This window comes from Neovison vison, chromosome 12, assembly GCF_020171115.1.
Source record: "Neovison vison isolate M4711 chromosome 12, ASM_NN_V1, whole genome shotgun sequence".
Taxonomy (NCBI): Eukaryota; Metazoa; Chordata; class Mammalia; order Carnivora; family Mustelidae; genus Neogale; species Neogale vison.
This window is the reverse complement of record NC_058102.1, coordinates 57,321,082-57,336,144: the sequence shown is the minus strand read 5'-3', so window position 1 is coordinate 57,336,144 and position 15,063 is coordinate 57,321,082. Positions and strand designations below refer to the sequence as shown.

The window sequence follows — 15,063 nt, the reverse complement described above, 5'->3', positions numbered from 1 at the left end:
AGAGTCTGATACTTAATTCACTGAACCATCCAGGCGCCCCTCAGGCTTTGTGTTTTTGATCATTTATGCCATTGCTTATAGTTTGTCTGTTGGATTTATCTGTATCTCCCCAGGTATTTTAGCTCCTACCTTACACATGTTAAGCCTAGATGTTAAGATTCTGGTATGATTATGATTATTGTAACCTTTTGGTACTTGTATGTGACATCTCTCATTGTCCCTTCTAATATTTTCACATTTGGACTATATCTTGGTATTAAAATTTTGATAGCTATTCCCACCTCCAGGAAGGTTATACTCATTTATGCTTCACTTGACTTACACCGTGTGAGACTCCTTGTTTCCCCACACTCCCTAATATTATGAATTCTAAGGCCTGTTTTTATTGGTAGCTTGGGAAACTGGACCTGATGCCTAGTTCTGGCACTTAGAATCTTCATTTCTCTCACTGCATGTCATATTCTAATCACAGTCTCCTTAATTGGTTCACTCCAAACAGCATGGTCCTGACTGCATTACGGGATGGTGCTTGGAAATTTGAGTTAATCATCTATTAAATCACATTTTATCCTTCCTGTTGGTATTGCCCCAGGACTCAGTTTTCTCTGGGGACAGGATTGGCCCAGATCCTCTCTCAGATGTATTTTCCCTTGGAGCTGCTGTGGGCCAAGTGTGGACTGGTTCCTGCTGTAGTTACTGTGTCCCAGCTGGAGGCACAAACCACAGCTGCTGTGGTCTTCTGCTTGTCAGACATCTGGTGACCCCTCGCCTTGTGCCTCAAGGGAGCAGAGGGACTGGAACTGGGTAGTCATGTCTCCAGTCCTGCCCCTTTGCTGTTGGTTCTGCCTGTGCACCCCAGTGCCTGATTTCTAGCTGTCATGGTCTGGGGGTGATGAGCTCCCCATTACTGACCTTGGCCTGAATGACTCTGAAATTTTGCTTCACTTGACTGGTAAGCCAAGTGTAGCCAAGTAATCGAGCTGAACTTGCTGCTACCCTGAGGCCATTATGGGGCATGTTGTTCCGGGAGTTATATCTGTCCAGGAGCTAATATGTCTTGCCCCCTGGAACATTCTTCTTAACATTCCTCTCAGCCTCATCCTGCCTTTCTCTTACCCCGCCTCCCACATGCTGACTTTCTGTTTTCACAAATAGCTAGTCTCCTTGAACAACTTCTGTAGAAACTTAAAGGTAACATCCTTTGCATTTGTAGAGTACTTTCTATTCTTCAAAGCACTCCCATATACATTCTGCCATTTGATCCTCACAAGACCTCTTCCAGGTATTTAGGTTAGGGATATATCCTGATTTCCCTGCCGAGGACATGGTGACAGCATCGGGCGACTGGTTCATCCTCAGAGGCTTAGTTCATGCGGACCTGATGTCACAGTGCAGTTAGGTGTTGGTTGGTGATTTTGTTCATTCATTCATTCATTCATTCCTGTATTCTTTTATTCATACACTCTTATTATATTGAGAGGTAGCAGAAAGGGAAGAGCAAGGGTTTGGGGACAGACACGTTTTAATACCACCCCTTTTCAGTGGTGTGGACTTTGTCGGGTACTTAACCTCTCAGAAGATCAGGTTCCTCCTTTATAATATAGGGAAAAAGTGTGACTTATGGTGTTTATATGTGATTTATTAATATAAAAAGTTAGGTGGCAGTAATAGAGTCTGGCATATGGTAAGTTACAGGTCAAATGTTACTATAAATACATCATATATAAAGTAGGTTATTATTATAGATAAAAATGGTCGAATGTGGACAGTTTTATAATGGTAGAAATTCAGTGGCTTATGTTTGTTGAGTCCTTCCCTATGGTCTGTGAAGCCCTGCTAGACCCCAGGCATGCCAACAGAAATGAGAAGGGGTGTTTGTGTGTATCTTCTCTTAGACTGTGGAGGGTAGAGCCTGGGCCTCTTCCATCCCCCACACCAAGAGCAATGTCTGCCAGGTGGTCAGGGCTCCATAAATGCTGACTAAGCCTAATAGCCGCTACTTGCAAGGAGAATGCCAGCGAGTTAAGATAGGCAGTTACGTGCAGTCACATAATCATATAATTACAAAAGGCTGGTATTTAAAAACACGCAGGCTATCGTGAGAGCCTGGGGACGACAGCACTCAGTTCTTCCAATGGAGAGGGAAGTCTGGTGAAGGGTTGGGGGCAAAGCAGCATCGAGCAGCTCCATCAAGACTCACTGTGGTCTGTCTCAGGAAAGGAGCAGAAGCAATTTGCTTACCTTGGACAGAAATGGACAGCATGCTTTCTCTCAACTGACCCCCTCCTAAGGTGCGAAATTGAGTTTGTATTCAAAGCAGCTTCTCTGTTTGTCTCACCGCCCCTGTGTTGCTGGTATCTGCTTTAATGTATTGCTTTGTAAAGTGCTCTGCTCTGTCCTGAGTATAAAAGCGACGCACTGTAAAACCAGGTTCTATTCTTTGGGCATCACATCTAGCCATTGCATAACCAAGTCTGATATATTGTGTGAGAAGAAATAGAGGAAACCAAGAGATATTTCAAAAAGAGCAAATAAAACACCAAAGTGGGAGAGTGTAGAGTGCATTCAAGTTAATAAACTGTCATGGCAGAGTAGACCACTTTTCAATGTGAGGGAATCTGATTTAGGGGCTTGTCACTGTAGGGCAGAATATTATTGGAATGAAGTTAGCTGCTGGTTTTGCCAAATTCAGGATCTTTTGGTTGTCCTTGAGAGACAGTCTCTAGAATTGAACAGATTATTCTTATAATTATTATTTTGTGAATAGCTCTTTGAGGTGCTCAGCCTCTCTCTCTTCCCCAAATGTTTAGTGCCGCTCACCCACGTACAGCATTGCTTTGCTTTAACCTCCAGGATGAGGATTGTGTGCCCTGGACCTCTTGCTAGGTTGGATACAGTTCATCAGCCTGGGTTTCCAGGGCTCACAGAGCCTGGAGAACTGTCAGGAGTGAGCTGTGCTCAGGTGAGAACCACTGAACTACTTGTCTTGTTCAGAAGCGATAGACGATCAATACAGCTCTCCTTCTTGGCAGTGTGGAAGGATGAGCACCACAGCAAGAGTTCCAAAATCTTTTCTGCCAAGAACTGGATTGGATTTTGTGCTTCCTCAGCCACAAAATGTCCCCAGCCTCTCATGCCTGAATCTTTAATGCCCTTTGCAGTCAGTCTGCTCAGACTGAATGCTTCTTTATCTTTCTTTTCAATATCCTCATTGTTTTCTTTTTGTTGGTTGAACTCTCAAACTCTCAAAGTTTTTAGATCTCTGGTATCTTACCTTTTCTTTCAAGCAAGTAGGACGTATTAAGCCACACTTTCATCCTTGATCTTTGTAGAAGAATGAGAATCCTGACTTCTGATTTTGGGTACAGTTTGTAGAATATTTCCTTGGAGAACAAAAGTGCTATATTTAAGTATCGGCATGTTGGTATTATAATATTACTGACCTTGGGAAAATTACATAACTGTTTTGAGCTTCAGTTTCTCCATTTGAGAAATGGGGATAAAGGTGACTAATTTATAGGATTTCTATGAGGAACGAAGAGATTGCTTATAAGGAAATGCCTAACACAGGGCACAGACTATAGCAGATGTGCCATAATGATTATTTAAAACAAGTCAAAACAATGTAAGTGGGGTGAGTTCTATTTAAATAAGAAGAGCCCTTGGGGAATGGCAAGAAATGTAAAGAGAAATGACCAAGCTCGGAGCCGTGTCCTCAGTCTGGTGTACAGTGTAAGATTTAGGGGCATACGGGGAAGCAAAAGGCAGGAGTATGTTGTAGGTAAACAGTGGTGAATTTGTGCAAACACGGAGTCAGTCATCTTAAGGAAGTTGCTGCTATAGGACGCTGTGGAAAATTCTTCTAACGTGGCTCTAACATTACTAGATATCAGTAGTATTTGTCCACATCACTGTAGTTTGATATAACAATTCACAATAAAACTATTCCTTCTTATAGGGGTCCCTGGGCATCTGACTCTTGTTCTCAGCTCAGGTCTTGATCTCACGGTCATGAATTTGAGCCTACTTAAAAACAAAAAACAAAAAGCAAAAATCCTATTCCTTGTGATAATAGACTATAATAGACCCCAAAAAATGACAATGGAGAGGCAGTGTGGCATAATGCAATGGAATGCAAATTGGCTGACAAACCAGAAGATCTGGATTCATGTCTGTTTCACTTAATTGGTACACAGCGTTGGACTTTATAGCTTCTTTGAGCCTTAACTTTAACATCTGTGAAAGGGGAATGATGATATCTTTTTTTTTCCTTGTTGGTAATTGTTAGCCTCCATTGATATGTTTTTTAAAGTACTGTCTATGTATTGGTTTTATGTGTTTCTTGTTTTGTTTTGTTTTAGTAGTTGTAAAAGTCAGTTACTTAGAGTTGTTGAAGAATCTTCAGGCTCTTGTCCTCTTTGAGGTGAGCATAGAGTAAAGGGGCTTATGTTTCTATAGCTCCCCATTGCTGGCTTATCCAGACCATGTTTTGTTCCTAACCTCTGCTAGTCCATTTTGCTGCTCATTTGCCTGGTCTCTGCCATTCCCTTGGCCCAAGAGCAATTCAAGGATGGGTTGTGGCAGAAGTGCCAGGGATCCCATAGCACCAGTGAGACCCCTTCTTGGAGATTCCTGCATTTGTGCCCTTGGCATGATTGCCTGGACCCCTATGTCCTCTTTCCCTCTTTTGCCTCTGTTTGCTGCTGATGCCCATAGCAGTAGCTTTCTTGGTTTTGCTTAAAGATGCCTGATGCTTTTGAAAGTTTCGTTTTCTTTCTCCCATTTTGCCTAGCAGACATGAGCGATCGGGGACTAGGCTTGAAGACAAACATGGGGTATGATGATCAGAGAAAGGAGATCAGGCCCTTGACTTGCAGTATCCAGCCCCTTCCAAGATAGGTCATGGAGTGGGGTCATAATGTAACCATTCTCTCTTTGCGTTTTCAGGGAGTCGACGAGTTGAAGATGAAGCTCAGAGCAGAGTGCTGTTCTCCCAAGTTCTGGTTGGTGTTGGCTGTCCTGGCCGTGTCAGGCAGCAGGGCTCGTTCTCAGAAGAGCCCCCCCAGCATTGGCATCGCTGTCATCCTCGTGGGCACTTCCGACGAGGTGGCCATCAAGGATGCCCACGAGAAAGATGACTTCCACCATCTCTCCGTGGTCCCTCGTGTGGAGCTGGTAGCCATGAATGAAACAGACCCAAAGAGCATCATCACCCGCATCTGTGATCTCATGTCTGACCGGAAGATCCAGGGCGTGGTGTTTGCCGACGACACAGATCAGGAGGCCATCGCCCAGATCCTTGACTTCATTTCAGCTCAGACTCTCACCCCCATCCTGGGCATCCACGGAGGCTCCTCTATGATAATGGCAGATAAGGTAAGGGAGGGTGATGGGGGTGGGGCAGGGGGAGGGTTTTGTCAAGAACTGAACTGCGCCTGTGTTTGAATGCAAAACTTGATAAGAGATGGAATGGAACTAGAATGCACTGAATCAGTAGGTAGATCAGGAATTAGTCCCTTCCTTCAGAGATGAAAGTGAGGAGAAGGGACAGGTATTCAGAACTCCTGTAGTCTTGAACAGGGTCCATGTGCTCTTAAATGGACTCCCTGAAATGACGACGAGAGGTTGAAGCTCATAGTTGTGTGGTACATTTTCTTCAAATATGTGCATGAGTAGCTCCTTTAAACCTTTAAAGTAAGGCGTGCTCTATTCTTTCCTGGAAACACATATTACTCCCCCCCCCTCCCCTGCCCCATGCGGGCTCCAAGACTATTAAAAGAAAAATCCCTTGAGGCAGGTTATTTGTCTCCTTGAAGATACAAATGTCATAGGGAAGTACTCCTTGCTAAGTTGTCTGTGCATGTCACACGTCGATCTACACACCAGAGTGGATTTTAATCCATGGAACCAGTAGCAGCTGCATTTTCTCCATGCTTAGAATTGAACGCGGTGGTCCTTACCCTTGGTGACCCTTTGGGTCCCTTAAGGAGCTTTCAACACTGCGGATGCCTGGGGCGCAGGCACACCCAGAGATTCTGAGTGCTGGCCTGCTGTGCAGCCCGGATGGCTGGCTCCTTGAAAGCTTCCTGCATGATTCCAGTATGTGGTTAAGGTTGAGCCCTGCAGCTTCATGGCCTCAAAGAAATTGTAGTCTTCTGCGTGAATGTTAGGCTAACTGTTCTTTGACAAGCTCATGAGCGTCTGACCGTGATGCTTATTCTCTAATTGCAGAGGGTGTTTTGTTTGTGGTTTTATTTTGTTCTTCCTTTAAAAAAAAAAAAAACAAAAAACTTATTCAGAGATTTCCTTCATTGATTGTTGCTCACTGCTTAGGTGCAGTGCTCCTCCCATAGGCCTTGTCCTTTGCAGTTATCATGTCTTAGAATGATTCATTTCACTCCAATTGCGGGATTTATTGCTTCTCATCACTTGGTCTCTATCTCTGCATTGTCTTCTTCTACTTATTATCGTCACTTCCAGAACTGTAGTTTTGTACTTAAAGGACGCGCAGTGGGGTCACTGATGTTTGTAAACACCGCAAAAGCTAGGGCAGACAGGGCAAGAGTGCTCCTTGGCCAGTTGAGAACCACTACAGTGCAGGGTTTAGCTGGCTCCAGCAACCGCGTGCGATCACTACTGCCATCTGTCGGCTGCGGGCAGAGATGACGCGCTTCTGTTAGGGAGCTGCCTTTATTCAATCTAGGAAAGGTCAAGTGGAAGTCTTCAAAAGAGGGGCCACCGTTGCAGATGAGAAAGGTATGCTTTCATTCACCTGGGCAAAGGTAAACGTGTTAAAAAAGAAATTCTGGCACTAGAAGTCCATGCTGGGGGACGTGGTATAAACTGGGCCGGAATGGAAAATAGAGACCAACAGTGACAAACCCATTGAGCTTTTGCTTCAGATAGATTTTTTTTTTTTTCTTCTTAACATCATTGTCCTCAGCTGATGATGTTATATTTTCGCAGTGGTATTTTGAGGGCACGATGTTGCACTGAAAGAAGGCCAAGGTGGATGAGCCAAATTTTTTGAATCATAAACAAGTGCATGCTTATGTTGAGAGCACGACAGGTGAAAATAATTTTTTTTTTTTTTTTTTTTTTTTTGGTTATGCGGGCTATGGTGCAACTTCCATTATTTTAGCACTCCCGCCTTCCTGCCCCCATAGGAAAGGTTACTGGCTACACTGGTTAGTAGTTTCTCTGTTGTGCTTCTTACAAATGTGTAATGACAATATCATCATATGGGGGAAGCTGCAGACCATGTGGAGGGGCTGAGCTCTTTTTGTTCATTGATTCATTCTAGGTGCTTTCGTGTTTACTGTGTGCTCAAGTACATAGCACTTTGCGTGTATTGTCTTATTTTTTAAAAAAGATTTTATTTATTTACTTGACAGACAGAGATCACAAGCAGGCAGAGAGGCAGGCAGAGAGAGAGAGGGGGAAGAGGCTCCCGGCTGAGCAGAGACCCCCATGAGGGGCTCGATCCCAGGACCCTGGGCTCATGACCTGAGCCTAAGGCAGAGGCTTTATTTATATATTTTTAAGATTTTATTTATTTATTTGACAGATCACAAGTTGGCAGAGAGGCAGACAGAGAGACAGAGAGGCAGCTCTCTGCCTAGCAGAGAGCCTGATGCAGGGCCCAATCCCAGGACCCTGGGATCATGACCTGAGCCGAAGGCAGAGGCTTTAATCCACTGAGCCACCAGGCGCCCGGTGTGTATTGTCTTATTTAATACACTTATAACTCAGCGAGCTAAGTGATATTATTTATCTACTTTTGACAGATGGGGAAATTGAGGTTCAGAATGATGAAAAAACCATAGCCAAAGTGAGGTAGCTAGTAACTGGCAGCCAAGACGTCAACATTGATTGCTGGCTCCAAAGGCACATGCTCTCTTGCCTCTCCAGAAAAAGGCAAGGCTCGTCAGGGTCTCACGTACCTTCCTATTCTCTACTTTGTCCTTCCCTCTATAGCGCCATAGTAGATATTACCTGACTAAAATTCATCTATCACTTGATTCATAATGGCAGAACTGGGATCTGAGGAGAGAAGTAATGAAGAGATGAGATGGCGAAGTGCTTGGATGCAGCCCGAGTCCACAGTGGACCTTTTGGTTCCTACTTCTGGGGGTAAAAGGGAGGACTGAAAGCAGTGAGGTGATGGTAAGGAGATCCCTCTCTGGTCTCTTAAACCTCCTGCCATGGCAGCCACACCCAAATATTCCATCTTCTCTTTGTCTCTTTAGTGGTTTTTAGGCAATTTCCTAAAATAGTCTAAAAAATATGTAACTGACTTCTAACCTGAAAAGATTTCTAAAACGTGGGTAGAAAGAAGAAAAGGAAGAAAGAAGGAGGTCCTGAATACCACAGAAACTGGAGAGTGGATGGAAGGCTCATCCCTGAGGGGTCAGACACCTGAATGGGCTGGAAACTGCTGAGGAGGGTGAGCAGGGGACCGCCCCCCTCCGGCTTAGCGGGCAGCAGCGCCAAGATGCCTAGGATGCCCTCCCCCAGAGGGACATCTGCAGGGTTAAGGGATTTGCATGAAGGCAAATAAAAAGAGTCCCCCAGATCTCAGAGAAATAAGCTTTTGGGGCAAGTTTCAAAAATAAAACATCTCAAGTTCTAAGGCCAGTTTTGTTTTATTTTTTTTTTAAATAGAAGTTTATTTTTAAGTACCATGAACATATTTTACAAACCTAGAACGAGGACACGGAATTGGACAACTATGAATCAACTGTGTGGCCACAGGACAAAACATTTTTAAAAGGAACTGATGCAAAAAATCCAAGAAATGTAGCTTTGCCACAGCCTAGTCTTTGAGGTACAGGTACCATCTGAAGGATGATAAAAAAGCCTTCCCTTTTGCGTCCCCCTTCTGGAAGATAGGTAATTGCCGTGCCATTTTACCTCAGTTTTGTTGTTAGTTCGCCCAAGTAAAGCCCATTTACTAAGTGTTCTTGTGGACGGTTATATTGTAGAAATAAAGCCCCAATGGAAGGAGTTCGTAATGGAAGAAAAACACGGATATGAAGATTTTTGACCGGGGCGCCTGGGTGGCTCAGTGTGTTAAAGCCTCTGTCTTCGGCTCAGGTCATGATCTCAGGGTCCTGGGATGGAGCCCTGCCTCGGGCTCTCTGCTCGGCGAGGAGCCTGCTTCCCTCTCTCTCTCTCTCTCTCTGCCTGCCTCTCTGCCTCCTTGTGATCTCTGTCAAATAAATAAATAAAATCTTAAAAAAAAAAAAAAAAAAAAAGACTTTGACCAAAGTAGAGAGAGACACAAATTCAGCATGTGGTCAGATAGCCTTGTACTCAGTTGTTTTTTTGTTTTGTTTTGTTTGCATATGCTAATTAATGAGTATAAACATTAATGAGTGTCTACTTTCCCAATGAGGAAATGTACTCTATACCATGGTGGAAAAAAGCATGGGAGCTAGAAGAGTAGAGCTGTTAGAAGTTCTGAATTTGAAAAACAGTCTGAGGGTTTTGAAGTGGCGGGGGGGTGGGAGGTTGGGGTACCAGGTGGTGGGTATTATAGAGGGCACAGCTTGCATGGAGCACTGGGTGTGGTGAAAAAATAATGAATACTGTTTTTCTGAAAATAAATAAATTGGGAGAAAAAAAAAAAAAAGAAGTTCTGAATTTGCAATCAGAGCTTGTGTTAGCCATTACCTCTAGATGTGGGAATCTGGACTACTCACCAGCCACTCACTCTAAATATTGATCTCCTTGCCTGTATAGAGGGGGCCATAATATATATTACAGGGTGGTTGAAGAGAGAAAATACATAGCAAATGCTTCACTATGTGTCCAGCACAGCATTCTCCTGGCTAAGCTGAAGGTCATATGGAACAATTTGAAGAAAGGGAAGTTTGATGATACATGAAAAGAATGGGAATTGAATAGCGTCCTGGCCAATTGTCGAGATACTTCTGAACTGGAGGCCGACCAAGAAGAGGGGTCAGGTGAAAATCAGGGGAAGGGCTCTGATATGTAAGGTAGGACCTTTGGTCTTTCCCCACCATGAAGCCAAAGCTCATTGATGGTATAGCTGTGCCATAGCCAAAAAAGGCACATTCAGCTATGGAACTGCTCTCAATAGGAGAGTACATTTAGGTGCCTATAACACAAACTGTTGAGAATAATAACAGAGACCATTTAAAAAGTGTATGAGGATTGGGAGGGAGACAAGCTGTAAGATACTCTTAATCTCATAAAACAAACTGAGGGTTGCTGGGGGGTGGGTGGGTGGGAAGGTTGGGGTGACTGAGTGATGGACACTGGGGAGGGTATGTGCTATGGTGAGTGCTGTGAAATGTGTAAGACTGATGATTCATAGACCTGGACCCCTGGGGCAAATAATACATTATATATTAATAAAAATAATTAATAAGAATTTTAAAAAAAGTGTATGAGGTGATTTTTTGGCAGTTCCCTACCTGTGTTTAAAGAGTCTCTTTTATTTTGTCTTGTTATAAATGCTTTTATTCTCCCTGAGATCCTGGGTGTAGGATGCCCATCTCAGTATAAATAATGAACTAAAGCTAGATGGCCTTATGTTTCTTTTCAGGAGGTTTCTCTCCTGCTTTGCTGAAATCTTTCTTGGGTTTTCAGATTTTAGTTCAGAGAGGTTAAATAACCCATCCAGGATACCACAGCTTGTGAATAGTGGGAATGGGATCCAAATCCCCAAAGTAGCTCTCTTGAAGCCCATGCTTCCTGTTGATACAATTCTGCCTCACAGAACCCTAAAGTAAGAATCCTAAGTCTGAGTTTTAGTCTCCATTCTCATGAGCTTTGGAAATTTGAATGAACAAATAATGTAAATTATATGGTACTCAGCTTATAGTTTATGAGATTTTAATTTTGTTTTCTGCCCTACCCACTTCACAACACTTTGAAGATACAGTGAAATAAAATATGCAGAAAACTCTGAGAAAGTACTGTACAAACAGTTGCTTTAGGTGAGAGAACAAAGAGCAGTGGGATAGGGAATGACAGATTTACTGACTTCGGCATTAGGACCAGAGAAAATGGTTTGGGTAGGAGGTAGCAGGGAAAACAGGAAGTGGAAGTTACAGTAGGATCAGGCAAGAGGACACAAGATCTGCTCTTTAATGCTGCAAGAATGGAAAAGGGCATGCCGAGGAGACGGTCAGGGCCTGAAAGCAGTTGTGCTGACCAGAGCGCAGTAGGTAGTTAAAACAGGTGCCATATTCTGTATCTCATCCCTAATACAAGGGCATGTGAAAATATTCTCACTCTGGTGTGTGTTGTTATGATTATTTCCTTTCTAAATTGTTTGGTTGAGGGATGATGCTTTGAATAGCACTGTAATTTTTTTGCACAAAGTGCTACATTTTGAATCTAAGTGGGGCTAGGAACATGGCCTCTACTCTTCATTGGCCCTATCTTTTCTTGCTGTCTTCCTTACTGGCTGTGTCTCTCCCAACACGCATCTCATGGCCATGTGTTTGGAGAGAGTGGTTAAGCCAGCAGTGACGTGTGACACTGTAAATAGACTATTGCCCTCCAGTTGCTCGTGTGGGTCTCTATATCCAGCATAATCTGGAAACCAAGGTGGCTATGCTACTCACATTTTACTCTGTGCTTCTTCCTGAATTTTGGTGTCTTTCAGTTGTTTACCTTGCTTGTGGTCGTCTGTCCTGTGGTCTTCCTGGGGACTGAATACTTCAAGAGCATACTGTGGTGTTACCATATGGATGAGGAGAGTTAAGACATAGTAAATGGGACAGGAGAGCAAAAAATCTTGATAGAGCATGCCAACTTTGTGCCAGGTGCGATGTTAATGATCATTTTTAATTCTAATGTGATCCTGTGAGATAAATAGTAGTAGTATTAGATTTTAGTTGATGTGGAACCTAGACTCAAGTGCGTACCAAGGCCAAAGTGACACAGCTGGAAGAACAGTGGGACTGGGATCCAGATCCAAGTATGTTTGACTTTAAAAGGTTTTTTTGGCTGATTTTGAAACTTGCAGTCCACACGCTGAGGAGTCAGAAAAAGGCTGGGATAGTATTCCCTGCCTCGAGGTCTGTTACTCCTCTCCCATCTTCCCTCCTGCCTTGTACTATACTTGGGGGAAAAATGGGTGGGCCTTTCTCTCTAAGACCCCATACACATGGCAGTGGTGTGGCCCCACACATCTGTGTGGATTCCAGGCCTTTCCACCTGTGTCGGTGGGGTGGGTGTCTTGTTGGCCAACATACCCTCCCTTTTAAAACTGGAGCTAGGGTTTGCTTTCAAGAGACTGGCCAGTTGAAGTCCAGGTGCAGTTTTAATGCTTGGAGAAACTTGGAGAAGCGGGAATTACTTTAGGCATTTATAGACCTGGAAGCACCTGGTGCTAGAAAGTAACGCATGAGCCATCCTGTGTTTCTCCTCCATCCTCCAGGAAGGTGATGACATATCTATAGGAAGGCGGGGGTGGGACACGGAGAGAAGGCAGGCTTTGGCGCCGTTAGTCTGGAGCACTGTGCCTTCACCAGCTACGTGAGCTTAGTGATGCTTTTGAAGCTCTGAGCCTCGACATTTCCTTTTGCAAGACGGGACAAAATAACACCTAGTTCTCAGTGGGTAGTGAGCTTTACGAAGCACGGTAGCTTGATAAACCGGAGGCCCTTTCTTGTATCTTCATGTACGAGACCATTTAACGCTTTGAAGGCTGTGGGATCCTCATGTTTTCCTGTTAACTGAAAGAGAAATGCTTGGGTTGTTCATATCCTTCATTTTAGGCCTGGTGGATAAGCAGTGGCTTGGTGGCCTCTGCCTCTGTGGTAATGCATTTATTGATTGTGACACGGGACACGATCAGGATTTATCAAGATGTTAAAAGCTGGAACATATAGTGATTTCAGTAAACTGATACACACAGGGCATAAGCAATGAAGATAAGTCAGGAACATTAAGAAAGAAAGCCTAGCAGAATAAAATAGTGTTTGAGCTTAGGGTCGCTCATAGATTTGGAAGTGTTGATTTATAAGGAAGAGGGAGTTCTTAGATGAGGAACATATTAAAGGGGCTCGGTAGGAAGTAGTGACTTGTTATATATATAGGGGCAGGGGTCCAGTTAATTCACTGTTAGTCTGGAGTTACCAGCCAGCTTTTAATTGATCATACTGATACCCCTAGAAATTGCATTATGGTTTCTACATGAAGATTATGATTTCTACATGAAGAATATATTTTTATTCCCCTTTCTGAGTCTTCTTTAATTCTTTTTGCCTTATTCTTAGACAATAGATCTATGTTTTATTCAAAATTATATTTTGATTCTGTGGTCTGAGGGTCCAGCATGCATGAGAATCATCCTAAAGGCCAGTTTGATTCCATTTTTTTGAGGACAAAAAAATTGTGGCTACAATTCTCTTTTACAGTGACCAAAAACACCCAAATTACTGTGTGTTGTTAGCCGGTTGCAATGAGCAAAGAACTAACATTGATTGGTCATTGACTTTTGTCAAGCTCTGGGCTAGTCACCTTACGTGAGCTTAAAAATGTTATTCTATTTAATTCTTTCACTGCATTTATGAGGCAAGTATTATGTCCTTTTTCATAGATAAGGAAATTGTAGATCAGAGAGATTAACTGTTTTGCCCAAGACCTTTAGGTGGTGATTTGCTTATATTGGCTTGAACCAATAGGTGCTTACTGGGGTCTCAGAACAAGACACCTGGAGATGGGGACTGCTGGGGGTGATTCAAGTGATACAATGAAGTCAGGGCTGACTTCTGGGATTCCCTTGGTATTTTTGTCATGGTTATGAGGATGCTGTCCTAGCTCTTGGCATCGTGCCCATACTCAAAGAAGGAAAAGGCGGGGTGTGGATATTAGATCAGGAGGAATCTTCTCCACGTCCCTAACCTCATGAGCTCAAACGAGGTCATGTGGCCAACTCTGTGGGCATGGTGAGGCTTTCTGGTGGAGGTGGCAAAGGGGCAAAGTTTGGGAATGACTTTTGGGATTAGTCAGAAACATCTCTCAGAGGAAGTAACTGTTAGTCTGGGTCTTCAACCAATGTCTGTGTGGTTTCAAAGCTTGAACATCTCTCGTGTCATTTCTCTTGGTTCACATTAAATGCTGCTTTTGTGCCCTTTGTCTCATCTCCTCATATTTCCTCCAGAACTGGGACCTTGGCTCATCCGTTATTTCCTTTTTTCCCTTAAGTATCAATTTATTCCTTTCTGCTGGCATTTTTTTTTTTTCTAGCTTAGTGTTCCTCAGGAGATACTTGGAAATGTTTGGCAGTGGGGATGGGGGGAGGGAGGTTTGAGATTTCATAATGACTACCTTTGTAAAGTGTGTGTGTGTGTGTGTGTGTGTGTGTGTGCGTGTGTATGTGTGTGTTTGCATGTGTCTGCGTGCTTTTGGCTCTTAGAACCTGGAAATGGGGCATGTTGAGTGTCCTGCAGTATGTGTGATCGTACCCAACAGTAAAGAATAGGTCTACCCAAAACCCAGTTCTTTTCCCCCCTAAACATATTCAGATCACTCTCATATTAATAAACATAAAGTCCTTCCTTGACCCTAGTTCTTCCTTCCTCTTTCTTTTCTTTTGACAGTTCAGCTCCTTAAAAAGTAGTTGGATTGCTGTTTTCACTTCCTTGTCTCTCACTTTCTACAAAACACCAAATCCAATGAACTTTCTCATTCTTGACCTTCTGCAGCATTGAACACTGTTGACCCTTTTAGTGCTACTCCAAAAATTATGATGACAAGAGTAATTAGGTTTGTCATACGTTTGGTGACAGTGGGGAGGAGAGTGACTAGAATTTAGAACATGGGTAGGTCATATAAGTGGAAATGTTCTAGTAAGCCACTGGATTTGGACTTGGAAGTAGAGGGAGTGATTTGGGCTGGAAATATAGATATGAGTCTCCTTAGTGAGCAGAGGGTCATGGAAACCAGAAAGTGAATGAGATGGCTCAGAACTAACAAGTGGACTTAGGAGAGAGGTGAGTCAAGGACAGAACGACCTTGGGGTGCACCATGGTTTGAGGGACAGCCAGAGGGGGTGGGGATGATAAAGGAGCTGAGATA

General features: G+C 43.5%; 1 protein-coding gene across 1 annotated transcript in view; it reads left to right on the top strand.

The window, feature by feature from the left end:
- GRIN2B (glutamate ionotropic receptor NMDA type subunit 2B) overlaps window positions 1–15,063 on the top strand; it is a 407,054-nt gene that overhangs the window by 119,743 nt on the left and 272,248 nt on the right. Inside the window, exon 3 of the mRNA XM_044227133.1 lies at window positions 4,948–5,376. Within this exon, the coding sequence (XP_044083068.1) occupies window positions 4,966–5,376 (411 nt within the window). The 5' untranslated portion in view covers window positions 4,948–4,965. The remainder of the gene's footprint in view (window positions 1–4,947; window positions 5,377–15,063) is intronic.